A 27,819-nucleotide genomic window follows, 5' to 3' on the forward strand; every position below is an offset into this window, starting at 1 on the left:
ATTCATGTCTGCAGCTGAGCTCTGGAAGCCCAGAGCCATTCAGTCCAAGTAAGTGGTAGGGTGGTACCCTTTGGCTTTTACTACATTTGTAAAATCATTTTCTGAGGTCTGGAGCTTACACAACCTTCTTTTGAAACACTGCTTGCCTTTCTTCAGAGAAGCCATGGACTTAAGTGATTCCCCTGTTTTTAAAGAAATAATCTTCAGTAACAAAGGTGCAGACATTGGAAGTCACTCAAAAAAACAGTTGTGGTTCTGCTGTGATGGCTTTTGCCTTTTTTCCTGAGGAAATTGCAATTTGTGAGTTTGCTGCAGAAACTCAGCCCATTCTCTAAACACCTTCAGAGTTTTTCTCATGCCAGGCAGCACTGAGCCAAGAGAATGTGTGACTGGCGTGGGCTTTTGTACTCCTGCTGCCATAGGTGTCTGGGTAGGTGGGAAGGATTGTCATCTACAACTGCTTAGCTTTGAGATAAGTTTTCTATATTTGGAATTCTTCTCCTTAATTTGCTCAGGGGATGTTGTATAACCTCAAGCTGAATTTAGTTTGTTGATTCCAGTGTGAAACCTATCTGGGTTCCTCACTGAGGTTGCCGTGTAGCTTTTGCATTACCTAGGAGCCTCTGGCTGCTTCCCACAAGAGAGGCCAGGTGGTCTTTGGGGTCTGTGTCTCTCTCTCTCTTTCTCTCTCTTCTTGTGTGGAGCTTGGTTAGTGGGAACCTATGCAAAGCTTATTTTGGCTGAAGGAAACCCTAACATATTTGCATTTAGCCTCTAGTTGACTAGTTGACATCCCCAGTGCTTGCTTTTGTTTCAAATCCAAGCTACTCCTGTTTTAAAATTTCCACACATTGCTCCCATCAGATCCTGCCTGCCTGCATCCCACGTCCATTCTGAAAACACACTCATTGGAGAGCCCTCTGTACAAGTCCCACACCTTGTTGGTGTTTCTGAGGGGACCCACATCTACACTGGAGCACAGAAGACATGTACTATCCCAGTGTAATGTTCAAAGCACAGGCCAGGATCACTGTGAAAATGAGAGCTACAGTTGTGTCTCTGGCTAATATTGTTGCTCTGGTAGAATCCTGTATGAGTTTTAAAGCACAGCTTTGCAGTCAGGGATCCCGCCAAGGCAAGCCTGACTTGGATGGAGCTGTCACTTTATAGGCATGTTCTGCTCTAGTAGCAGAGCAGAGAGCACATGTGAGCACAGTCCCAATGTGATCCCTTTTGCTTTAAATCAGTCCTTGGCTATTCTCTACAGGCAGTGGCTCTGAAAATCAAGGAAAGTATGAGTTTTAGTACAGAATATTTATAATGTAATTTCTAGGACCTAGTCAATGATACTGGATTAAATGTAGCCTGGGCCCTCTGCTTATAGTACCTTGGACTAGCTGCTGATGAGTCAAAATACCTGCTTTTTAATAATGAGTTTTTCTTCACCTCTAGGGAAGATGCATAAACTTCACCCGTGTGAAATCGGACGGAACCTCGGCCCCCTACAGCCCACCACCGAAGCTGCCCTGCCGCGACCACGCTCCCCTCAACAATGCTCCCAGGAATCCTTCCTCTCCTGTGCCTCTGCAGCCTCCTTCCAGGCAGCCACCTCCTGGACCACCTCCATCCCGAGCCCCGCCTGGACCTCCTCCGTCACGCCCACCCCCACACCCCATGGCTTAGAGTGCAGCAAAACCTGACCGACACAACATGGCTCTTTGCTGAACACAGCATATTTATTGAGTATTGGTTTACAGTTAAAGATATCAGAATTTGTTGCTGGTCAGCAAAAAGAAAAAAAAAAAGGGTGAAAAAAAAGGAAAAAAAATATTGCCAAGTGTCAATTTTAGTGTATGAAAATATTTATACCACACGTGCTGGGTAAACATTCAGTGGAGAGATTCAGAGCTATGGGGTATAGAAACAAACCAAAATGATCATCTAGATACAGTAGCAGCTTTTGCATGTATACATTTGAAGATCTGTTTAGATGTGACAGTTGTCTGACTTGGTGTGTCAGATCATTCATTAATAACTTTAGCGGTACTCGTGCATCAGTGGCTTTGATAGCTGCCACCTACAAGTTGGTTCAATATAGTTCATTGAGGAATTTGCTTTCTTTTCCCCAACAGTACTGCATCCAGATGTAAATATGGATCAACAATTGCAAAGATAACTTTCTGCCTTTGGTTCTGCAGGTGGAATTTCCATGGAAGTTTTAAGAAGCCTATAACAGTAATGAGGTAACATGAGACTATGTGCCAATAATCTGGCTCAATAACCTTACACAGAAGAGGGACATATTTTTTTTCCCCTTGAAAAATCAGTTTGGAGCCTGCCATCTCTACATACTTTTAGATGTGGTTGCATAGGATAACCACTGAAGATGAGATACTCTATCTAGAAATCCAGACTTTGTACAAAACTTGAATTCATATTTGTTCAAAGTTCAGAGAAATTTAAAAAAAAATATTTTAGCTTGGTGTTTAGTTTTCATTTACAGAAAGAGTAGTCCAAAATGAAGGAAACATACATGGAATTTGAGCGTAGACACTGTAGTAAGCAAACAGAATGTGTTATTTATATCAGCAGCATTGAGGGACTGATTCTATTGCTATTTGATTGGATAATTTTCCTTTTGTTTTACTGCCAAGAGGAATTCAATCATTTAGTGATTCAGACATAAATGCCTCTTTTAGCAGTTGTTTCTTTAGACAGTTCAGATCCCACTAATATGTAACCCTGCAGTCCACCTGTGGCTGAGAGGTATGGTGTAAAGAGTGAGCATGAGCTTTTATCCCTGTTTTATGTGTTTGGCTGCTCTCCCATGACCTCAATTCTGGGTGTCATCAGAAAGCGATGTGAGCGCCCACACAGAGGTGGGAATTTATGACGCGGGACTGAGGGTCAGCCCATTATTAGTGCTCACTGAGCAATACCTGAGTGGGTTGTGCCCAGAGCATTCCCTAGTGAATCAAAATAACACCTGAGCTTGCTTTTTCTCCACCACTACCTATTGTATTGGAGAGGGAACCTATGCTGGTCCGCTTTGGCACTGGCTGTGTTTTTAGGATAGTTGTAGAAATAATGATATGTTGCATTATGACACAGCATATACCTATTTCTCCATCTTTGTGTGGGCATGTAACACATCACAGTAGTTATTGGCACATAAGTCTAAGACAAGACACTAACTGTATTGTGCAGTTGCTCCAGATTCAAAACCTATTCATGCAGTTGTTACAGGCATATAAAGTTGTACTGGTACCAACAGAAATCAAGCTTAATGTTTCCAGTGGAAGGTCCACTTGCAGAACACCAACAAGCTCACATCAATCTATGCTGATCACTGTGACATGCCGTGTGTATGCAGCTGAGGCTGTCAAACATAACTCAGAAGAACCACAGAGCCTCTTTCTCCTCTTGCACTGCTCTGCTCTCTTGAGCTTAGCTCTTACCTCATGTATATTGGTGCAGGTAGTGGAATCATGGTCATGAGTGCCAGCTGGCCTTAGAGCTGTTCTAGTTTAGGCCAGAGCCAGCAAAGCACTTTTGCATGTGTCAAGATGTCCTGCAGGTCAAGAGAAACTTCCTTATGCCCAAGTACTTTGCTGACCTGTGACTTCATTGTGATCAGAAAGGAGAATTGGGATGCACTCAACCCTATCCTCATTCTTTTTAGGCACTTGAATAGGGTCTGCATAATTTAGTTCATGAGAATGGATTTCAGTTTGGAGGGGAAAGAAGAGTGTGTATGTGTGTGCGTTTGTGTGCCTGTGCTTGTGTGTGGGAACTGTGTAGGGTTTTGTTTGGTTTCTCCTGCTTTACTAAAATTGCTTGGGAGTTGCACTCCTATGAATGGAAAGGCCTTTTTCAGCCAGTGTGACACAGAGTCATCACCTATCTCTGTTTCTTTCAGTGGAAAGGTGAAACTAAAACAAGTCCTTTTTTCCACTGCAGTTCTGGTGAAACTCTGTTTTTAGGCCCAGTGAAAGGAACTGGATGACTGCAGTGAGAGGGCTGGGGGAAGGGTTGGGGGAAGGTGCTCCACAAGCAGAGCTCATCGATGGGCTTTATGCTGGTGATGCGGAAACCCTGGAATAACCTTGCTGGGTCTAAGACCATTTGTAATGTGTATGTACAGTGAATCTAGCAGCTTCTCACGTTGGTTGTATAAGAATAATTAGCCAGCAAATGCTAACTAGAAATTGAAATGGCAGAGGACAATAAAACTGATTCCTTTACCAGGACAAAACATGGCATCAGAGCTTTAACTTCTTGTGGGGTTGCAACAGACCACTGCTCTGTAGATGCCAAATCTCTTATCAGCAGGCAGCAGTGAGATGGAAGCAGTGACTTGATGGGTGAAGAATTACCTTTAGCTAATGAAAAAGCCTGGCAGCCAGATTTTGTCTTGTCTTGCACCTGTACACATCTTGGGAGGGGTGAGTAGAGTTGGCAATTTGCCCTCGTGTTAATGTTGGTGAAATTTGACTCACTACCAGTGACAGTGGAGGTGTTGGCTTAGGCAGGGCTTCTCACAGTCACACATACAACTGCCTGTTTTTTGCAGTTTAGGAGAATATTATTCTTTGCTGGAATAGAACAGTCTTGCAAAGATAACACATACTAACAATTCTGCACAACTTGCAAATGCAGCAATAGGAAGCGCTTAGGCTTTCCAAATCCCAGATGAATGGATTCACATATGATAAAGCAGGAACCACCATGGATCTGAGAATTAGATTTGGCATAAATTGAGTTTCCTGCATTCTCACTGTAAAAAAATGAAGCATCTGGTGTGTAACTCAAGTATTGGCTGCAGCCTCTGTTACAGGAGCACTGCAGGTTTAGTTTGCTGCTAAAGCAGGAAGAGAAAGTGAATGTTTTTGCCTTAAACTGAATTTCCTTTGCAAAGGTGGGAGCAGTGAGTATGCGGCACTGACTACAGAAAGGCTTCTTGGTTGCATAGAAATGTACCCATTTGTAGTGATCTCAGGCACTGTAACACCACAGTAGGAGAAACTAGTTGCTATTTTATTGTCTGTTGAGCTTGATTCTAACCTGGTATAAATCAAAATAGACCAGCTGAAATCAAGGCCATAATATTGGTGTCCATCAGCTGAGAAATGTCTGAAAATAAATGAAGGGACAAAATCCCTCTAACAGGCTTGTTTCAATGTTTGTTTTGGCATTCTTGTATATGTCAATTGTGATTACTGTAGTTACACTGCTAAGAAATGTTCTCATGTGGGATGATTCCCATGTATTTTCCAGTATATAGCATCATTTGACACTTGCAAAAAGTGAATATTTAATGCTTCCCCAAATCTTAGAGGAAAATGTGGATTCAGGAGACCTTGGTCTCACACTTAGTACAGAAGTGAAATGACACAAGGTGCAGAGCAGCGGGGAGGGAAACTCTATGTTTTTAAACCTGATACAGAACCGCATTGATCAAAGCATATTTATGGCCATCTTTCAAGCTCAGTGCGTGTGTTGCCATCTGTGGGAGTACCCTGCAGAGCAGAAGGTCCTAAATAGAAAAAGAAAACAAAAAAAAAAAAAAAAAAAAAAAAAAAGGAAAAGAATCAGCTTCTCATATGAAAGAGCAAGCATAACAATGAATGACATTATTTCATGAACTGTACCAGTTCAAATGCATGTGCACCTGGTGCTCCTAATGCTTTTTAGTCTTGTTGGTCTTCAGCCATGATCAGTATGATACGTTTTTTCTCTTTAAACATTTGCTGTTTTTATTGTTGTTACTTTGTTTTTTTGTGGTTTGTTTGGGTTTGGTTGGGGTTTTTTTAAGAAACATTTCACTGAGAAAACAGCCCTACTTCTGTAAATATAGTTTAATTTGGAAGAGACAGCACACTTCTGGATGTTACTGCTGGACAGTTATTTATTAAAAGGGGCTCAAGGTGAATAAACAGAGGTGGCTCAGGATACATGCATGCAAGTGTGATAATGCAGTATACCATTTTCAGTTCTCTGTAGTTTTGGGGCAAGGAGGATTTTTGGGTCATCCTAGTTTTTTTAGAAGTTCATTATTGATATACCTTTGAATGATGCAATAGAGATTCTTAACATATAACAGTGCTTGAACAAATGTGTAGATTGTGATAGATTTTTCATTTGGAAGATGAGGAAAAGGATAATGAGGGAGAAATATTTTAGGAAATGTTTTAGCTTTTATGGAGAAAAATGTACTGTACTCATTTTTAAAAAATTTTTTTGTTTGTTTAGAAAGATGTAGTGTTTTCGGAAACAGTGGGGACATGGGCTGATTCACAGCTGGGGCATGGAGATGGGGGGCGGAAGAAGCAGGAAGATTTTTGAGGGATAAAGAAGCTTTACATGGGAGTGTGGGTTTGTTACTGGTACATGTGGTACAAATTTCTGTAACTGACATGCTGCTTCCATGTTATAATCATGTAACTTTATGCATTTTAGGCACATGCTCCGTTTTTCTGAGAAAAACCTTGCAAATGTAATGCCTGCATGCAAATGTGGGAGATGTAGCCAAAATCTTATAATCAAACATAATGTAGTCTTAATGGCTTCAGAATCAACAATAAAAGTGCTTACTGGTTAAACACTACAAAGAATTTCATTGCAGGGTCATTTTAAGAGGTGATAAGCTTCTCTGTGTCTTCTTTCTAATCAGCTCAGCCACCTAATGGCCAGGAGAACAATGTGGAGTTGGGCTGTCAGAATTACCGCCCTCGACCTGCTACTAATTTAATTAGAGACAAGAGTATGTTCTGTGCCTCAGTTTCATGTTTCTAGGCTGAGAATTTTGATCTTTGTCTAATTCAAAGGTAAGCCATTGTTTTTTGAAACCAGATAGAAATGCTGAGTAAATTGAACTGAGTCAGGGTTCAAACATTTATTAACACATGGGCCAGAGTCTGAACTAATTGCTGCTATCTTAAAGAAGAGTCACAGAACACACAGACATAAAGTAAAATTCAGGGAAGATAAAATGCCAGAGCTCAAGACTTTAACAAAGAGAAGTTCTGTGGGAAATCCTACACCTCTGAAAACACTGGAGTCACCAGGCTTCAGACAGAACTACAGATTTTATGTCCCTCCCTGCTTCTAATGTTTCCTCTGTATCTTTTCCAGCCCCATTGAGGACTGGGGGCGCAGAGCTGGTGGACATAAGGTCAACAGGGGTAGGCCACAAAAATCTGCAACCCAAGTAGGCTGCAATTATGGGTAATCAAGGCTGCTGCAAAGCTGCTGAGCTGTGCTCTGCACTCAGTGTGCCCAGCATGGCAGCCTCAGCCCTGTGTGCAAGGGGAGAGGAAGATGGTCTTTGCACACACATAATCCCCTGAGCACATGTGAGCCTCATCTGCAAAAAACGGTGGGCACCTGGCGGCCACATGAACTCATTGCAGCAAAGCTGGTGGGAGCTGGTGATGCTGAGCCAGGCACCCGCTTCCCTCTGGGCAGCTCCAACTGGCTGTGCTGCTAATGGGAATTGAAATCCTTAGCCTGGAGCTGTGCTATTCCCTCATGGAGGCAGGGGCTCTGACAAAAAGCCTGGCTTGCTCTCACTCTGCGCCCCAAGCTGGCAAGACAATAGTCACCCAGTATGGTTTTGTGGCCTTCGCTCTTTTTTGTTCTTCCATCTGCTTCTTACTCAAAAAGCAGGCTCGGGCTCTCTTGGAAGAGATCAGATAAACAAAAGTGGTCCTGCAGCCAAGGCTCTGGGCATTTTTATTCTGCATTAACAAAAACTCTACATTGGCTGCAGCTGTAGCTGCTTAGGTTTACACATGCCTGAGACAACAAAATTCAGATTTGACCTGAACTTTCCCAGAGACTGGGAATGTGCAGATCCAGGTCTTTGGTTGTCGAATTGTCTATAAATAGCCTCTAGTGCTGATTTAGAATCTTTCATCAAATGTACTTCACAGTCTCCAGAGTGGCATTTATATGTTCACATACACCAGCCTCTACCCTATCTGGCTGCATGGAAGTCAACAACAAGAATTCTTTTGGCTTCAGCAACCTGAGCCAGGAACGGAAAAAATGCTGTTTTCCCTTCTCCTCACATTCCTTAAGAAACCGCAGGCAGAGCACGTTGCCCATGCTGGAAGTTGTCTGGTCTTTACTCTGGGAATGTGCTTTGCTCTTTGGGATAAGACTCACCTTAAGTTTCATCTGTTTCTACAACAAATTTCCTCTTTTCCTGCACATTGGAGGACCTTCCTTATTACTGCACAGGAGGCTGCACTGGAGTTTCCTGGCCAGGTATCACTCTGATTTCTGTCTGCAGCTCAAACTGGCAGATTATGCATGACATGAAAAAGTTCCCAAAGAGAAAACTTTCCTGCTGAAAAGTTTTGCCTGTGATGTAGATTGAGAAATGTTTCCTCTTAAACTTCCAGAAATGCATGATTGCATGGGTCAATACTTTAGTGAATGTCCTTAGATAAGTCCATCTCTCTCTCAGCCACAGAGGTCACTCACTGAAGTGAGGTCTCCTCACACCAGCCTAACCCTGCCATGGAGCAGCTGCCTTGCCCTTCATCCATGCTGATGTCCTGCATCGTGCTGAGCCTCTGGGCCATGAATCTGGAGCTCAGACTGTCTGCTTCTTCATGGTAGCAACAGGAGCCCTGCAGAAACACCCTAGGTCCAGAATACCTCACACTTAGAGTATACACTTTTCCCTCTGATGGCAGAGGGATATGGATTGAGTTTTCCCAGTGAACACGGGAACACAGCTCTCAAGCCATAGTCACGGAATAAACACCCATGTGTTTGCCACAGGTTACTAAATACAGCAGCTCTTGCCTTACTGGTCATGCTTCATGCACTGTTAGAGTAAAATACTTAGTGGCCTCAAATGTTTTCTAGTCTCTGGTTTTTTCAGTACATGGATGTTTTGAGGTGGAAACAGGAGCCCCAAGATTCCCCTTCATCATCAAAGACTTATTTGGCTAATCAAAACCAGAGGAAAAATATGGCAAGCATATGTGGCAGCTTATTCTCTTCAAAAACACAGCTGTTCCTGCTTTGTGCCTCTCTTCTTTTGCATCAAGAATATCTTAGTTATTAGTGTATGTGCCTAGGGGGTAAATGTTGGCCCTAGTTCAGCTTTGGGGTGTGTTTTTTTTTTTCTTTTCTGGATTTCTGATGCACTTTGTGTAAGGTGTGTTGGGATATTCAGTTCCCATGATAAAGGGATTTCAACATATCAGTGAGGCTGTTTTTTCCAACTGGGAAGTGCTGCAATGTCCTCAGCAGACAGTGCCTTCAGAAGGTAGTTGTAAAACCCTTGAAAACCACCATCACAATTGTAGACTTGGCTCTGCTGTAGTTCACCAGGAAACTCCAGCTCCAGGAATGCAAACAGCCTGTCTCTGTGTCTGAAACATCAGGAGTGACAGCCCATCTGCCAGGACGGTGAGAAAGACCCTGGTGGGGTGTGTCTCTTCCCAAGCTAGCAGGTATGGCCAGGAACTACTTGTGGCTTGAAGCATTTACTCTTCTCTAGGGAAAAAAATGGGCAGGGAGAAACTCTAACTCTACAGGCTCTGGAATTTCCCAACTCTCTCTCTATTTTTTCCAATACTAATCTTTTGTGTTGTTAAAGTAACTCACAAATGAAAATATGAAATAGCTCATTTCCCTCTTGGCCATGTACAGGAGAAAAGGAGCAGGTCTACCTCTAACCCAGGCCAGATGCACCCAGCATCACCCCAGAAATAGAAGGCAGGATACTTCCAGGTGATCTCAGGAAGTGTCTCTGCCATGGTCTCATGGAAGTTCTGTCTGAAGGGTTTTGCATCCCACATGAACACTGTTCTCCTTTTCTTGAGCCATGCACAGGTGGTGGTTGCCTGCTCTCCATGCATCTGAGCTGCAGCCTGCTCATGCCAACAGGGGCTCTGAGGGGTTGATGGAGCACCTTGGGGTTCACAAACTCTGCACAGTGTTTTTTTGGGGTGGCCTTTCCCTTCCCTCCTGTGAGGCTAGTGCAGGCCAATCAAGTTATGGCTGTTTTTCTGCCTTCCATTTGTACCTCAGTTTCCCTTCCTGCAAGGACAGAGCTCAGCTCTGGTTGTTGGAACACTACAGCTCAGTGATCCTGGCCAGGCAATTTAAGCAATTGGAGCTATGGTGGCTGCTCTCAGACTTAGCAGCTGCCAGCTTTCCTCTCCAGGTACCTTTGCAGCAAACCTCGGGGCAGAGGCAAGACCTGAAGAGGCTCCTGGTCCTGGCCAAGCACATGACTCATGTTTGGCATTCCACTGTTTTTGGTAGTTCAGGAGCAGCCCTAAGTTAACAGCAGGAAATAAGTGTAAAACCAGCCTGTCAGTGTGTCTGCAGCCAATCAAAGTGCATGATGCCTCTCTGCCAGGGCTGGCCTCAGCAGCCGTGGCCCCAGGACAGGGAAGAAATCCTTCATGTCTCTGCTTTCATTTTCCTTTGGCAAGACTTTCAGATGTCTTTTCTACATCCACCCAGAGAGATCTGGATACCCATTGCAGTGTTACCTGTGTGGCTGGCACAAGCACGCTTACTTGAGTGGTGTCACTGCAGTTCTGCAGCAGTGGGAAGGGAACCAAAATCAACCAAAAGGCCATGGATGTTGCTCAGCTCTGACATAAATAACTGGGAGACTGGAAGCAGTAAAAAGTATGTTGCTGCCTTGCTGCAAACACCTAGACTCAGATAGATCCATGAGTAAATTTTTCTTTTTAAATTTTCTCTTAGGTTGCTCTGTGGGAATCTGCCTCTATCACAGGGTCATTTCAAACAGCAGGACTGTGCTTAATTTTGTACAAACTCTTGTACTTTTTCCATCAAGGAGCACACAATAACCAATTCCCACAGAGGCAGAAAGGTACATGCACAAAATACTTCACAGCTGAGCATTCAAAGACTTGCTGAATGCTGCCCACCACCTTCTGCTGGCATGTGAGCTCCTGGCATCTGTCATGTCCCCATCAGAACCAAGTGAGCTGCCTCTGACCATTTTGATTCAGAGGGTACTTTCTTTATTGGCCTTTGGGGTTAAACAAGTACAGCAATTGCCTGCTTTGTGTGGGGAATGGTTGTTAGAGCAACGGGGAGGAATTCCTTGGCACCAGCACTAGCTAAGAAAGGAATGAGCAGAAAAATGCTGAGCCAGAGCCAGAGCTAGAGCAGAGGCAGGGCAATTGTTGGTGCCTCACCCTGACTCTCCCTCCTGCCGCAGTGTCCCTGGGCAGCAAAGCTTCTGGAAAAAGAGAAGCCCACACCCTTCACTAACCTCTGCAAACCTCTGGGCAAAGACCCCACAGCGCAGGCACCACTGACACTGAAGTGCCAAGGAGAATTGAGCCTTGAGTTTTTACCCTTTTATTCCTTCTGTAATTGAACATGCCCCACAACATGCACTATGAAGTTTCTCTTATGTTTGGCTCATAGCTGCTTGCAGTGCAACTTCAAAAACTAAATTGTGATAATGATTTTCAGATGGAAATAAACCTATTTGGGGGTCATTTTCACTGCGAAACATGGTTCAAAGGCACCGAGGAAAGGGCAGGGTGAGTAGTGAGCTGTCAAGAAGTACGATTTGGGGAGGGCTTTAGCAACTTGATTTCTGCATTACAGATGTTCTCCTTGCTCTAAACTGCTGCCTTCCCCATCTGACCCTTTTCCCCACCCAGCTCACACCTCATTCATAAACAGACAATAACTTTGTTTGGATAGGCTTGCTGGCAAATTTACACAGCTCTTTCATTTAGAGATCTGATTTCAGGTGAGGTGATTAGGAGAGATAAACAGGAAGAAAAGGAAGGGGTAGGGAAATGGAGCAGCAGAAGGTAGTGCCTGGTCTCTGATTTCATTTACACAATGGCTTAAAACCTGCAGGATGAAACTCCTCTGGTTTCACAGTGAGGGCGTGAGCCTGTCTGCAGGCATGGCAGCTGCTGTGTGGCAGGGGGCTGGGGTATGGCCCAGGAAGGAAGGGCCAGGTGCTGATAGTAATGGGTGTAAAGCTAAAAGACTTGTATAAGGGTAATGTTCAGATCTGGAAAGCACAGTACTATGTGATATGGTGATTTCTTTTGTACATAAAAAAAAAAAAAAACCCAATTCTGACATTTGCTGAACTGGGTCCTTGTCAGAGCTCCAGTTCTTGGTTCTGCTTACAGACTGGGTTGGAGAAAGGTATCCATTTCATAGCCTTGTAGCAGAATACCCCTCTCCTGTTTGGTCTAAAGAGTATGCTCTTCTTCAAATTTAAGTACTTATGTTACATGGTTATAGTACTATTGCTTTGCCCAACAGTATATCTCTGTGTTTGGTCTGCTGTTTCCTCAGTGATTCCACTTGATTTCCAAGCTCGTGGCTGAAAAATCAAACAAATGCATACTCTGGGATGAAATTCCCAATGGACTGTGCTGTTTTTGTTAGCCTTGAAAAGATTTTATTGGAAGTGAAAGCCATGAAAGGAAATTGCTGAGCATTTGAGAACCTGGTTTTCACAGGCTTTCATATTCCAAAGTCAGCTCTTGGCCTGAATACCTTGCAGGTATTCCTCCTGTGGTACCCTATATTTTGTAGGGTACCACAATACACTACAGTACAAGCACACACAATCACTGTCTGAAACTAATTCTAACCACTTTGACATTATGTTGAGTAGAGTTTCTAGACAGTCCGCTTTGTGCATATGGGTTCACTTTCCAAAACAGAGTAGTCTCTGAAATGCAGGGACTACTACAGGGCCCCTGGGCTGGGGGGCAGTGTCAAGGTGGGAAAGTTGATCTTGGGAAAGTCCATGCATCATGTTCTGCCCCTTTTCTGAAGAGCTGCATACTCCTGAGGGTAATTGTTGAAGTATGTGTGAGGTTGTGCCTTGCATTGCTTACTGGTGCTGTAACAGCTGTGTCTGTCTCTTGTACACAGTAGTAAAGTCCATGAACCACAGATAAGCTCGCTCACACAGCACAAGTGCTAAGGGAGGAACAAGAAGTGCAATGAAGACAAACCTGTTCATGTTTACAGCTGCTCAGGGTGACTATATTTGCACAAGCAAAAGGGGTACTGGGCTGCCTTCTTCTCCACTAGCCTGCAAGTGCCAACTGCTCTGGTCTATATAAAGCCTGTGCAGCCTTGCTCTGACTCCTACAGCACATTTCAGCTTCTCCAGACCTAGTGATTAAAACCTGGCCAATGTTTCTATGCATTAAAATCCCCTGGTTTGTGCTTTAACAGCCTTACTAATGATGGCAGGAATGACCCTTTGGACTTTTTCCCATTTGCTCTCTGGTTTGGTCTCTGCTGCCCTCTGTGACCTACGGCTGTTTGCTGTAACTCTGTGCTTTTTCTGCCTAGAAGGGCTTCCTTGTCCTTGGAGTCCTCAAGAAAGCTTATCTCGATGGCAAGCTGACCAATTCTATCCCAGCTGAGGGAAATGTGTATGTAGGCAGCAAATACTGGGATCCAGCCAAGGCAGATGCACCCTGCTTGCAAAGGCACCTTGCCTTTGCCACCCCCAGAGAAGGAGGACTGCAGCATCACTCATGAGCTCTCCTTGCTGTGTGCTGTTGATCAGCCTGCCTCTCACACGTGACTGGGAGCAAAGCCAGTGCAGACCCAGCAGCATGTTTGTTATACCCAGGGCAATGCCAGCTCCTCCTTCCCAACTTGCCCTCGCTACATGATGGATGTGTCGGAGGCAGGGGCAGCTGGCCTGGCTCATTCTCTTGGGAATAGCCAGGGCAACTCCCCAGGCCATCAGGGGCCTTGCTGAGTTAAGTGAAATAGCAGTGTGTGGGAAGGAAATAAGAGAGGCCCACAGTTTGATGTTTGCCCAGCATCCCATGTGAGCCTGTAAATGTGGAGGGCACAAAGTTCCTATACAGCTTTAAATAAATGTTAAGATATAGCTGGTGGGAATGTTTCCATCAGGACAGCTTTCCATGGCAAATAAATAAATAAATGCTGGCATGGGTAAATTCTCACAAAAGTTTAGACAGGAAAATATTGCTACAACCATAAGGTATTTCAGATGATTTCACAGAAACATTTCACCAAATTAAAGTATGAGGAGTTGTTCAACTCAGTTCTCTTTCTTTTGAAAAAAGAGAAGTTTTGCACACAGCGCCTAAACCTTAATATGGCATGGCAACTACTACAAGCCCTATGACATTCTGCTGGGGTTGTCATTACTCAAACTTGCCAGCTTTAAATGTGTTGGTCCTGTGTTACCCTAGAGATCATTTGTGATTCATGCTGTGGAAGTCTGTGTATGGGATGGGAGGACCTCCTAAGTCTCTGTACGATCTGATGCTTTATGGAGCTACACTGCAGGGCATAGGACATGGATGATGTGGAGCTTGGCTGTGTTTGGGGTTTGTTTGGTTTGGAAATTTTTGGGTTGTTTGGCTTTGGGGGTTTTTTTTAGTAAATTTTTGAAGGGAAGTAGAGGAAAGTATGTTATGTTTCTAGAGTCCTGTTTGGCAGTGTTCCAGATTAGTAGATATAGAAAGAGTTGGCAATAATGAGTGGCTTATTCCGTTGTAGCTGAATTCATCTAGTCTCTTTTATGCTGAGAAATTACCTGGTTGTAATTTGCATGTTGTATCTGTGCCAGGGGCCAAAATGTTAGCAGGGAAGGGCGGGTATTGGGAGAAGCAGTGGAAAAATTACAATGAGTCAACAAGGTTGAATTTAGGCCTCCTCACAAGGGAAGCCTCATTTATTAAGCAACTTGAGCTCTCCCTGTGAGATCATATGTGAAAAACAGGTTGAGCCATGTCTGAGGGTGTTGCCCCGTGGAATTTGTAGATAAGGATGCTTTATACCTGCGTGTGCACGAGAGGCCAGTTACATTCTGTAGCTTCCAGAGGGAACAAGCCTCCAGAGGAGTACAGTTATTCCATTTTTCCTGTGGTAAGTTTATTGAAAAGAACTTTCATTTCTTCCTCTCCTCCCCATGCCTCCCTTCAAATCTGCTATTCCCAAGCTGTGAGGTGTGAATTGTGTGGTTTTCTTCCCCAACAGACCCAGGTATCAACTCTGAGACCACAATGGCATGGTGGAAGGCCTGGGTAAGTAGAGGATATTCTGACACTCTGAGGGGTTTTGGCACTATAATAAGGTAACTTCAAAGTTGCATCAGGCACTGTGTGGGAATGAATAGTTTCCTTTAAAAATCAGGAAGACCTTTCTACTGTTTTTCTGGTTGTAAAATAGCAGTCAGCACTTCAAAAGCATTGATGAAGGAGGGTGTTGATATGATGGCTGGCTACAGCAAGAGCAGCAGACCCTGGATCCTCAGTTAGGAGAGGTGCAGGGGGTGTTGATACCCCTGTGTTCATGGGGAGATGGTACCATGCAACAGCAAAGTTACACAGCTGAAATCTGCAAGCTGTGGGCTCCTTGTCTGCTCCCTTGCCCTGGGGCAATGAGTTCAGGGCACTAGCCTGTCCCCATTTTTGATCCCCTGTTGTGCTGGCAGGCTGTGGTCACACAGAAAGATATGGTCAAGCCACAATGTCTATCTTTGGTGGGGTTTTAATATTGCAACAATAATATGTCTTGAACAGCCTGTCTCTTTGCCAGGAGCCAGAAATGCTGTGTATGTTCTCTTGTAAATGCTTGTGGCTTTGAGAGGAATGTGGCAGGATGGGGAGAAGCTCATGGGGTGTGCTGAGGCAGCACCTGGGGTCTGGCTCAGACCAGGCAGCAGGTAGATCTGGTGATCTGGTGCCAGCCATGGCAGCTGCCCCCTCAGCCTCTGTGGGAGGCCAGGTTTACTTCCAGGTCTCAAAATACTTTTTTTTTTTTTTTTTTTTCTCCAGAAAAATTAGAATTGTAATCTTCCTTCTGTGTTTTCTCTGCTTCCCTATTTCATTTGGAAGTTTGGCATAGTAAAATAGATATTTTTTTCCTGAGCTTGGGTAGCTCTCAATTAATTCTTTTCCTTTTGGATGATCTATTCCCTGCTGCCCTCAAGCTGGGAATAATTTGTCAACTTAGAATGAGAAAAGAAGGAGAAAAGCCCTTGAAGTCCGGTGATCTCACACTAGTTGGTGTTGTAGAGAGTGCAGGCAGGAAAAGAAAATGAGAGGTCCAAAGAAGGATGGGTAAAAATTTTGGGTTTCTAAACCATTCATAAAAAGTACAGTACAAAAGCAAAAAGAATGAAAAAATGTGAAACTTTCTCAGAAAATATTGACTGAAAAAACCCGAAGCAGTAACCTAACCTCTCCCCAAATTTCCAGCTTTTAAAAAAAAGCCTACTGTTTAGGTTTGAAAATATTTTGCTGGTAAAACTTTAATTCCTTCTTCCCTTCATTTATTGGTAAAATTTTCACAGCATCAGCTGTAAGGTACACTACTTCTACTGCTTTCATGCCAATTATTTGTATTTACATGACCACAAACCCCTCGAGTATTTTTGGTTAGGGAGTTGTAGGATCAATTCAGCCGGGAAACAAGACCAAAGTGAACAGGGATTCTCTGAAAAACTGGTGCAATTGTATTTGTGCTGCAACAAGGATGTGCACAGAGAATGAGGTGCATGAGTGAGTCACAAATGTGCTACTTGAGCCAGGAAGGGCAGTAACTGTTTACCGGAATTAGTACCAGAAAAAGATCATTGTTTCATTTGTTTCCACTGCCTCCAAATGAAAGCCCAGCTTTGTACTCGCTTTTTCACTGAGTCACCAGGAATGGGTCCAGAGTGTTTGGGGGTTTCTTCACAGGGCCCTTGCATGCAGCTGGAGAGGATTGACCATCCTTTTCAGAGCAAACTCAGATGGAGAGTCTAACCTGCTTCCCAGAGAAGTCATGGTGGTGCTGGCCATCTTGGCAGAGGGGTAGAAAAGGAGCACTTGATGTGGTCCTGCCAGCTCAACCTAATTCTTCCAAGCCAGTGACAAACTGTTAGAGGTAGCAATGCCACCTGCTCGGTCACTGCTTTTTCCTGCAGTGACAGCTTCACCTCAGCCTTAAACTTACTGCTCAATGACCATTTGGAGTCAAAGCTCCATCTCTTGTGAAGTTTCCTGTTGATAGCATTTGCTTCTCAGCTGCTCTTCGTGCTAGGAGCAAGCTGTGGTGGTGCAAGAGCGTCTCTGTGCTGGCTGCAAAGCAAACTTTTCCAAGTCTTGCTGATTGCTGAGCGTGCTGCCTCTCTCAAAACTCCTCAGTGGCTCTTGGCCAGTTGTCACCGCTCCGGAGCGGGGCGGGCAAAGGGGCCAGCATACAGAGGGGCCGCCTGTATCCACTGGTTCTCTTTCACATCTGAAGTTAAAGCAGAAGGGATTTGCATCGCAGCAGGAGGCTGATGGGTGACACTTGGTGGTCCCTGTTATGCAAGTCAGGTGGGACAACCCGAATGCTTCCTTCAGATCTCTAATCTCTGGTGTTTATCTCACTGTGAAGACATCCCCATTAAAATATTTATCAGGTCATACTGATACCATTAGTTTAAAATTAACCCTGCCTCTAAAGGTAAATTTATGAGAATATTGTAGTTTCCAACTTAAATATCCTTGCTTCTAGGAAGGAGAAAATTCTGTCTATTATTGTAATAAAGTGTTGATGACTCTTCATGCCTACCCACCCACATACTCCCTCCATTGATAGGACCAGCTTGTGATAGATGTGACAATATATTCAAGCCAATTCCTTGACTACCAGCTTTGTTAAATTATGCCTGGGTTCTGGTTGATGGCCCTACTACCTTCTGGTGACTAAAATAAGTCTCAGTGTGCCTTCTATGCCCTGGGACTGGTACTGTCAGCACCTCAGGGGTTTGTTAGGAGGATTCTTGTGTAGTTGTATATGATTTTTGGCACAGAGAGGAACATTAAAGCTGCACTTCTCTAGATGGATTTCTTCCTTCAAAGTAGTGTTTTGGCCCAAATCCTTCCAGTGGAGATGCTCCCTTCTTGAGACCAGCTGTGCAGAAGTGCAGCAGCAGCCACTGAAAAAAATGGTCTGTGAGAACAAGACTATTGCAGGAATCCAAAAAGCTATCTAAAAACTCCCCTGCACGAACCCACTGAGAAATGCAGTATGATACAATAGCATCCGTGCTGTGAGGGACTGTAATTAAGGGGTGAATAGGAAAGTCCAGTCTATTACAGTCTGTGACCTTTTCTGCCAGACTGCCTGCACCTCACAACGCTTGCAGCACTGGCAGCCGTGCTTTGCACTTCATGTTTCTGCCAGCAGCAAAGGCTGGTACAGGCAGGTGGGAGCAGGAAACTTGTGTTCTCTTTGGACAGAAACTTGTGTTCTCTTTCTGCTCTGCTGAGAAACTCGAGGCCAGTCTCTCCTATTTTCTGTGACTTCACTGTGTGTTAATAGCAATAAATAGCATGAATGTACTTTTCAAATACTTTTTCTTCAGCTGATGAAAAGCAGTGGTGGAAAGTCAGGTATTTTATTTCTTCTTTCAGAGTGAAGCAGAGGGCAGGTCCGTGGCAGGTACTTTAAATTTTAATGCTGCACCTGATGCTCAGATCCTGTACAAGGCCATGAAAGGGCTTGGTGAGTTGACTCCAACCACATATGTAAATTCTATATTCTTCTTACAATTGCTAAGTTGAAAGCCATTCCTTAGAAAATTAGACATATCAACGTTTTTTTTTTTTATCTCTGAAAAACTAATATTAAAGTTACCTCAGTATGTACTTAAACTTCTACACAAAGGCAATGAACCAGACAAGGTTGTCTGAATATTCAGATTGGGATTTTGGCCGAGTGTCAGCTTATTCTGTGCACTGTATTTACGATTTATTGTTGCTTTCCACAGGGACTGATGAACAAGCTATAATTGATGTCCTAACCAAGAGGAGCAATCTGCAGCGTCAAGAGATTGCCAAATCCTTCAAAGCACAGTTTGGAAAGGTGCTTCCAAAACAAAGCCATATTCAATCACTGGTTTACTGCATGCAGGATGTAGTAAATGGGGGTACAGTTCATTCTGTAGCATGATGCAAACTATATGCAGGCCTTCTGCAAATAATTAAACTAATATCTATTTGTAAGGCCTGTGATGAATGTGTAAAATTAATTTTTGACCAGAAAAAAAGAGGTTTCTCCTAACAATTTAATTTTTTTAAATTCATTTTGACCAGAAATACTTCTAAAAAGTCAGTTTTAACTTGAAGTGAAGCTTCTTATTGATTTGAAGCTGCAACAAAAATTGATACCCATCTAAGTGACAAGTTGAGTAAAAATATTGGTTTGTTTTAGGCCTTTTTAAATGTCAAAAAAGTTCAATTTAATTACACTTGCTTGGAAATTCCATGGTTATCGACAACTGTGTTTTCTTTTGTCTCTTCTTGTTTCTTTGATAAAATCTTACTTTTATTGGGAAATTTTTTTTCACCAGCAGACTATACCCTCAGCCCTATTGTGGAGTCACCAATGACCCTTGCTGGAAAGGGGACTGCCATGCAAAAGCCTAAGAAAGGGAAGCAAATATGGGGGTGGTGGGTATGGAACAAAGAATAAATAGCGCACTTAACATCCCACTAAAACTCATACTCTAGGGAAAACCTGTATTATAATGAAAGGGAAGCTGGCAGTGTATTTTCAAGCAGACTGCATTCCTGATTCTGCAAATGTCCAGGATGCAAGTTTATATGCGGGTTTGGGAATCAGCTCTCTCTGAAGATACACCCTTGCTCAATGCAAGGCCTTCAGTTACCTGGTCCTGCTCACTGAGTTAAACAGGGTGGAGGAAGATTTGCAGAGGGTTTAATTATTGAGAAAGCCTGAATATCAAGAAAACAGGGAATGTGTAAGCACCTAGACAAATCCCATTTTGGAGTTAGGTGCCTTTTTCAGTCCCAGGGCCTTTTTAAATGAAATATCAACAATACTGTCATACAGCTTCATTACTTGGGCCATGGGTATGAAAGCAGCATGTGCAGAAAATAATCCTGTGAGGCTGTTTATGTAACCATGTGATAATGCACATTTAACAGGATCTGATTGAAAACCTGAAGTCTGAACTGAGTGGCAACTTTGAGAAGCTCATTGTAGCTCTCATGTACTCCCCATTCAAGTATGATGCCAAGGAGCTGTATGATGCCATGAAGGTAAGCAAATTGCATACTGATATTTAAACAGTAGCACAAATACAGTCCTAATTTCCTGCAGTTGTGCAAGTGTTAATAACTCGACTGCTGCATGGTTAAGTTTGTTATTAGCAGTAGCCTTTGAGAAACACTTAATTGTACTATTAATATTCTGGGGGAAATGCTGCTGAAATATTTATGGCTATAAGAAAGTTGCTCTACATACGTGACTCATAGAGTCTGGGAAGGCAACAGCAAAACTAAATTCACACCCAAACCTGCTGCCCTGATGCCCCAGCTGAGCCATGAAACCTTTAAGGAATCAAGAAGTGGTGGTGCAAGGGCCAGGCTGGGATCCTACCTATTGGTAATGTATCTTTACAAGTTTTAGATGCAGAGTGGTCTGTTAAAATGGTACAAAGATGGACTGACCAGCCAAGCACTGGTCTCCTTGCATTCCTGTAATGCTAGCTATTGTCAAAGATCTCACCCCAGAAAAGCATGGCAGAAACTTTGGGTTACATAAAATAATCCTTTACATTTGGGCACCTCGGTAAAAAAAAACCGTGTTCAACCCAGATGTACTTTGTGTTTCCAGCTTTCATCACGATGGTTTCTTACAGCTCAGCACAGAGCCTGTCACTTTGCTGCCATCCAACTCCTCCCTTCACCATACTTCTCCAGCAGTAAATCACAGATGCCTTTCTCCACCTTTATTTCTCCACTTCGTTTTCTATTACAGGGTGTGGGAACGAGGGAAAGTGTTATCATAGAGATCCTGGCATCTCGGACAAAAGCGCAGATCAAGGAGATAATCAAGGCGTACAAAGAAGGTAAGTGCCTGGGGCTCAGGTTTCTGCGGTCAGAGCACGGCAGGAACGATGTTACCAGCTAGAACTGTCAGCAAAAAAATGGCTTTTATAAAGGCATTTAACTCTAAAAGCAATATAACTCCGCTTTCAGCTGGCAAACAGAACGTGGCTATGCTGAGAGAATTTGAAAATCCTTTCCTAGGTCTTCATCTAGCTGCAGCAAAGGGTCAGCAAATCACAAATTTGGTTCAGTTTGGCTACAGAATATTGTCAGAACATAAACAAAACTACAGCTGTGAGCTTGGCTTTCTCCCCATTAAATAGATGGGAGCTTATCAAATATTCCCATCAAATATTTTATCTTGTTCATCCCTTCAGCTATTCCTCTGCAATTATCTCTGTGTTTATTACTTGGACATCAGAAGGATGCAAATACTAACCTGGGTATCACAGAGGGTGTGAGCTGCTCTCAGCCCTGTTTTTTTTCCTTAATGACCCTCTTGCCCAGTGTGAGGATATTGCGTGTGCTTGGGTTACTGGTAATATTTTGACTGTATCACCTAAATAAATAACAAATCCTTCCCTTGTCCTTCTCTTTCCCTTGGGTAGAATACGGTTCTGATCTGGAGCAAGACATAAAATCGGAAACAAGTGGCTACTTAGAACAGATTCTGGTTTGCCTTCTTCAGGTAATGCTAGAAAAGAGAAAGGAGGGTCTAAAGGTCTTCATATTTCTCCCTTCTATTTTGGAGAAGACATGCAATAGGAGAGCCAGTACAGTCATGATCACCAGATAAGCTGCAGAGACAACCATGTCACTTGGACTGGATCTGTTTCAGCTTCAGTGTGATTGAAGCAGGGAAATGTCCCTCCCTGAGTAGCACTAAGAGAGCTGGCAACCTACAACCTGCTCTGCTGCAGAGAGACACCGCACTTTCACATAAGTGTAAAGCCATTGTACTCTACATGGGTCTTGAAAACAGTGCCCCTCCATTAGGATTCAAATCCTCTAGGATTTCAAGGGTCTGTGCCCTCAATGCTGAGTGCATTAACCCTACCACATTACTGGAATTTTCCTGCCTGGTAGCAGAATAACTGAGCAATTTTTCATTCTGCTTCATATGACTGATTTCAGCACTTTTCAGTGAAGGAGTTAGCACTTGTGCTGTCTGAAATGTTACTGCTTGAGTACTCTGCAGAAATAGATAACTGAGAGGATAATTTATCTTTGCTCAGAATGAATGCTCTCATCCTTATTTATGGAAGAATCTTCATGAGACAAAATTGTTTGTCTTTCTTTTTCTGCTCACAGGGTGAGAGGGACAATGCTACCCTCTATGTGGACACAGACCTGGCTCATCAGGATGCAGAGGTACTCTCAAATATCTGTGATCACTGAGATGCCTGCATCCCCCCACCTTCTTGAACTTCAGAGCGCTTCAGTGTCAGCAGAGGGTTGGAGTCACAATAATTTGGGGTGGAGTTATCTTTAAGTAACTTGGAGGTTTTTCAATTTTGCCTGCATGGCTGAGCTATGCCATTCCAAAGAGGAGTGATGAGGCTTTGGCTCAACTGCTTTTGATATGTGAAAGTTTATGGGTATGGTGGAGTGGAAGAAGAGAAAAAAAGGAGAAAACCTCAAGTGCATTGCTGGCTGTTCCAGCTGCTGCAGCAGGAGTAAGACAGGATGAAGACAGTGGATGTTCCAGTTTGTCTAGAAGAAGGAAAGGTTTTCATAAGCAGCCATTCTAGGAGACTCTGGTTCACATGGTGGTTTCAGTTACTCCAAACCCCTTTACCCCAGCCATGCCTTCAGCCAAACTTTGTTCCTTTGCCACACAGAGAACAGCTTGCTAATAACTGTGTGTTAAATTACAGGCTCTCTATGCTGCTGGAGAGAAGATCCGGGGCACTGATGAGATACAGTTCATCACCATCTTGTGCAAAAGGAGTGCCACACACTTAATGAAAGGTATGGAGTAGAGCCCACACTGCCATCACTATACTCCCAAGCCTCCAAAATCAGAAATCACCCTAGCCAAAAAGAAGAGGCAGGGCCAGAGATGAGAAACATGAGTGGTCAGAAATAAGTACTTGAGCCTGTTTTCTAATTCCTGCTCACCCAGCAACCAAAAGCTGCTAGCAGATTTTGTGAAAGATTATGAAGATTTAGTTCTGCTGAAAATCGAGTGGCTTATCCAGGAGTCCCTATAGAGTGGTGATAACTGGATAGATGTTTTTATAAATCCAAGGAGTGAGTGAGTGAGTACTATCCTCATTAAGTAGGAGCATGTGGGGAACAGACACATCCTCTTGGATATGGATTCCTCTGGGGGAAAAAATCACTGAAAAATAGCTGATTATTCAGTGCTGGAGAATCACAGCGTGCAGCCTGCATTTCTGCCCCAGGTTCTTTTGAGGGCATCAGAGGCTGCTGGGAGGGAGGACACAAGCCCAGCTGGGCTGAGACATCAGCTCCGTGCAGCAGAGACCAAACCTTGTCATCTCAAGGCTTTTGAGGCATCACAGATTTTATGTTGGCTGAGTTTAAGCATATCAAGTACTGTGTGAATCAGGTGGACCTAAAGTGATAAATTTAGCCAAGATAAATTAGGTATTCCTGAGCTTTTCCCAAGCTGAGGTATTCTGAGGCTGTTGCTATGTCCTGGAAGCCAGCTCCCCCTTGTGTTTCAAATTCCATCTCCCAAGGTCACTTGAAAATAAGCGAGACAAACAAACAAAAATAGATGGTCTCTATAATATTTGTCTGTGTTAGTCTTTAGGAATTGAATTTCATCTTGTTGTGATAATGCAACCAGTCTTTGGAACTTACTGTGGCACCGAGCAATTTCTTCTGTGCTAGAGCCACCTGTAGCTATTTGTCTTTAAAATCTGAGTGTAATTATTGCAGCTTTTTTCATTTTTTTTTAATAGAAAGAGTAGGTTTGAGTTGAGAAGTTTGTATCCATCTGTCTATCTTGTATTCCATTTCCCCAAAGTGTCTTGAGTGTTGATGATCTTGGATGCTGAGCAAAATTTCTTAAGATGTCTATTACATTACACAGCAGTTTTCCTTCCTTGTTAGTCCAAGAAAGCTAGGAATAAAAATAGATATCTGTCTTCCTGAGCCTTGGAGTATCCAAAGTGCATAAGGCAAGCAATGACACTGTTGCTTTTATTACTGTGGGAACTCAAATATTTTGGAATCTGCACCTGTGTTTTGCTCATCTTTTCTCAGTTGTTTTTATTTTAAATTGTGGTTGAAATAATAAGTTCCCCCAAATGGTGTTGTCATCATTTTGAAGTCCATGGGCTGTGATCTGCATAATCCTAGATTTAAGTTGATTTTATTTTAGCCCCTGAAGCTAATGACATCAACAACCACAAGACCAAAGGTGTGTCTAACTTTGTTGTCTGCTTTATTTCTGTGGTTAAAGACAGATGATGAAGGGTCAGATTTCCAAATAAACTTGAGGTGACTGAAATTGCCTGAAGTCAGGGAATTTAGAACCATGAATGGTTTGGCTTTTTGTAAAAGTTAACATACATATTTATAGCTGATTTCTGATGTTGACTAAGCCTCCTGAAGCTGGTGCAAATGTGGCCATGGCTTTTGCAGGACCTGTGTGTTCATATTGCCACACAAGTAATGCCCGTAAATATTGGGCACAAAATGCCTCGAGGGTAACTTGGTAAAAAAATGTAAGTTCTTTGTGTTTCAAACAGTGTTTGAAGAATACCAGAAACTGGCTGGTAAGAGCATAGAAGATTCTATCAAGAGTGAAACTCGTGGTTCACTGGAGGATGCCATGTTGGCTATTGGTAAGTGATGACCTTTCCCTTTGCTTTTTCAGAGTCTGCTGCCTTTTCTTCTGCAGTAGTTGGCTTATATTAGATGGATCTACTTTATAAAGGTATATGTTAGGAAGTAAGAGGTATCTCTTGGGTAAAATAAACTCATATTCCAGGAGCACACTGAATTAGTGGGAAGCATATAGGATCTCAGCCACCTCCTGCCCTGGGCTGGAAGTACCATTGATTCTTACTCAGCTTTTTTGTATGCCTAGTGAAATGCACCAGGAATATCCGTTGCTACTTTGCAGAGAGGCTGTACAATGCTTTAAAGGTAAGACTCTTCATTGTGACACACTGGTTTTGAACTTGTAACCTGGCTTCCACCAGTTTAAGCTAGAAGAGTCAAGGTTTTGGTGAAATTCAGCAGGTTCAGTGCAATTGTTGCAAGTAATAGCAGAATCCTTTCAAACACCTTGAGAAGAAAAGTACCCTTTAAGCTCAAGATAGCAAGGGAGTCTGGCTTTTCTGGCTTAAGAGTCTGCAAGGAGTCCCACTCCACTTTCTGGAACATAGACAAAACTTCTGGAAGAGGCTTTTCTAGGAGGTTGTTTATGGTGGAGGCTTCCTTCCATGTTTATAGGTTGGAACACAGTATTTTATTTTTAGGAAGCAATTCTCTCAATGACAGTATAAAATGGGAGTTTCAAATGGGGACACATAAGGTATTTGCAGATTGTGCCCCTGTAATGCTTAACTGGTGTGTACAAGATGTCAGCTCTCCGAACCTTTTGGAAAGCTGAGATAACTGTCTTGTTATCCATGTGATCCTATTTTTCCTGTGAGTGAATAAACAATATTGGTTGAAGCCAAACACTGCCTGGGTGATGCTGCAGAAGGACAGTTTGTATTCAGTGCCAACTCCCACCTCTGTAGCGTGTTTGCTTTTGCATCTGACATGTGCAAAACTTGTGCACACCTCCATGGTGGGCTTGTGGTGTTGGCAGAGGCCCCTGGGAGGGGTGTGAGGGTGAGACCTCCGGAAAGAGATGCAGATGTTCCACAGAACAGGTGCCAAGTGGTCTTTGAAAGCTGACTCCTCCTGCCCTGGACTAGTTTGCACAACCTATGCCTTGAACACCTAGTAACATCACAGACGTGTGATATATCAGATATATCTGTTATTCCAGGGGGCTGGCACCGATGATGGGACTCTGATCAGGGTGCTTGTTTCTCGAAGTGAAGTTGACCTAAATCTTATAAAGCCTGAATTCAAGCGTATTGCAGGAAAGCCTCTCTCCACTATGATCTCGGTAAGCAGAATTTTGATATGATGGTTCTCAGCCAGTGCATGTATTCCTAATCTTTCCAGCACTGTGGGATGCTTCCACAGTTGTTTGCAGCAACAATGTAATTTCTGCTATGATCATGGCTCTCCTTCACAAGGCCGGTTAAGAGTCATGTCCTTGAGAGACAGATGTGTCTGAAAGGTGAGTCAGATCTGATCTCTGTGATCTCTGTGACTGTCTGATCTCTGTGACTTGGACAAAGCAAACCCAAGAAGACACTGCACTAGGATTTTCATGGAACCAGTCTCTGTATCCGTGCACTGCATGATGTCCTAGATGAATCTAAATTTAATGAATCATTGCTGTTATACCTGTCCTGCACTGCTGTGCCATTTTGTCCTCTCTCTCTCTGCCATCCTTAACTACTCTAAGCCAGTGCCAACCATATATGTCAAGATGGTGCCGGGGTATTTTGTTCCTTTTCCTGTTGTTTGAGGGTTTTTTTTCTGCCTTATCCCAGGTGAGAGCCTGGTCTACACTGTGACGAGACAGGTTCAGAAATTGAACCTTGTCAAGGATTATTGTTGCATTTGAGTCTCAGCTTCAAGTGAATGTACCTCCCCTGTTAGTGCTGAAATGCTGTTTTTTACCATTTGTCCTAAGGACTTTGGGACCTTTCTTTGCCCCTGTGCAAATGGCACAGAAGCCCTGTCCTTAGCAGCTCCCATGGGAAGTCTGGGTCTGTAATGAAGGGCCTTCCTTATAATAGACACTGTCAGTGTCTGTCATGTTGATTAATGATTAGTCTTCAAGGGTCTGTACAGAATATTCATTCCTTCTCAGAAGTGGAACTAGCTTACACCTGTCACCACAGAACATTCAAAGGGAGGAATTTTTTTTAACCTAGTGAATAATTTGTGTAGTGCTTCTAGACCAAAATGATCACATTTGTGGCTTTTTTAGAAATGCCATGTGTCAGGGCAATAGGGCCTTTTCCCTTCCTGTAGGGATGAGGTGAGAGACAAAAAATCTGAACACAACAGGTTTGCTTGCTGTCATTTGTGCTGACTTTGTGCTGCTCTGCAGAACAGAAGCTTGATCAATTTCTCACCTGCATTCCAAAGGAAAAAAATTGGACCTGATGAATGTTATTTCAGGTGGTAGCTACAAACCTCATTTCTCCATTCGCTTTGATGGTGTGTCAGCTGGCAGCAACTCCGCTGAAGTCTGGCTTGCTCTTTCCAAAGTCGTTTTCCTGTGTGGGCATATTCCACAGACTGACAACGTCAGCACTTGAAGCATGCAGAGGAACTTCCATACTCACCTATTTTTTAATATTTTCTCCTGCCAGGAGGATACCAGCGGCGAATACAAGACAGCCCTGCTGAATCTCTGTGGCAGTGACTGACAGACTCTAGGAGGAAGATGCTGGTTACAGAGAGAAGATTAACAGTGAACAAGGATCTGAAAACATACTTCTAAAAACTCTTTGCATTGATCCAAGTGTGGGGGAAAAGATCAAATTAATGCTTGAGATTTCCAAAGCTCTCTGAAGGATGTGGATGCTCATTGCATATTGAATGCCATCCACTTCCCAAACAGTTTTTCAAACACAAGGGGGAAGGTTAATTTCTTGTTTCTATTTTATTCTTTGAAGTTTTCCTTCTATTTTAAGCCATTGTGAAGGATGGCACTTTGACATGGATTAAAGGTTCTTTCAAATGCTCTATAGATGTTTCACAAGTCTGAACAACCCTACAAAGCTTGGGCTGCCCTGAAGCCATGCTAATTTCACCAGGACCCGCTGGTAGATCGGGGCCAGGCCGGGGCGTTTGATGCTTGCAGGATGCATCTGGAAGG

The 27,819-nt window shown here is 43.3% G+C and overlaps 3 protein-coding genes across 3 annotated transcripts in view; 2 read left to right on the forward strand and 1 right to left on the reverse strand.

Annotated features, from left to right (window-relative positions):
* Window positions 1-5,591, forward strand: part of ANTXRL (ANTXR like) — a 58,073-nt gene extending 52,482 nt beyond the window's left edge. The window contains exon 18 of the mRNA XM_066323906.1: window positions 1,453-5,591. Within this exon, the coding sequence (XP_066180003.1) occupies window positions 1,453-1,683 (231 nt within the window). The 3' untranslated portion in view covers window positions 1,684-5,591. The remainder of the gene's footprint in view (window positions 1-1,452) is intronic.
* Window positions 1-27,819, reverse strand: part of LOC136364479 (beta-microseminoprotein-like) — a 307,144-nt gene that overhangs the window by 220,304 nt on the left and 59,021 nt on the right. The gene's annotated exons all lie outside the window — the stretch shown is intronic.
* ANXA8L1 (annexin A8 like 1) lies at window positions 14,337-27,686 on the forward strand. The gene is made up of 13 exons (XM_066323907.1): window positions 14,337-14,916; window positions 15,028-15,074; window positions 18,438-18,528; window positions 18,794-18,888; window positions 19,974-20,087; window positions 20,809-20,899; window positions 21,488-21,567; window positions 22,191-22,250; window positions 22,757-22,850; window positions 24,605-24,700; window positions 24,946-25,004; window positions 25,861-25,983; window positions 27,311-27,686. The coding sequence occupies exons 2-13, from the start codon at window positions 15,054-15,056 to the stop codon at window positions 27,365-27,367; spliced, it is 981 nt and encodes a 326-aa protein (XP_066180004.1). The 5' UTR covers window positions 14,337-14,916; window positions 15,028-15,053; the 3' UTR covers window positions 27,368-27,686.

This window comes from Sylvia atricapilla, chromosome 8 (assembly GCF_009819655.1).
Source record: "Sylvia atricapilla isolate bSylAtr1 chromosome 8, bSylAtr1.pri, whole genome shotgun sequence".
In the NCBI taxonomy this organism is placed as follows: Eukaryota; Metazoa; Chordata; class Aves; order Passeriformes; family Sylviidae; genus Sylvia; species Sylvia atricapilla.

Coding starts and splice junctions, on each gene's coding strand:
- ANXA8L1 (XM_066323907.1), top strand. CDS start 15,054: ATGGCATGGTGGAAGGCCTGG. Junction 18,889..19,973: donor TCAAAGCACAGTTTGGAAAG/GTGCTTCCAAAA, acceptor CACATTTAACAG/GATCTGATTGAAAACCTGAA. Junction 22,851..24,604: donor TGCCACACACTTAATGAAAG/GTATGGAGTAGA, acceptor TGTTTCAAACAG/TGTTTGAAGAATACCAGAAA.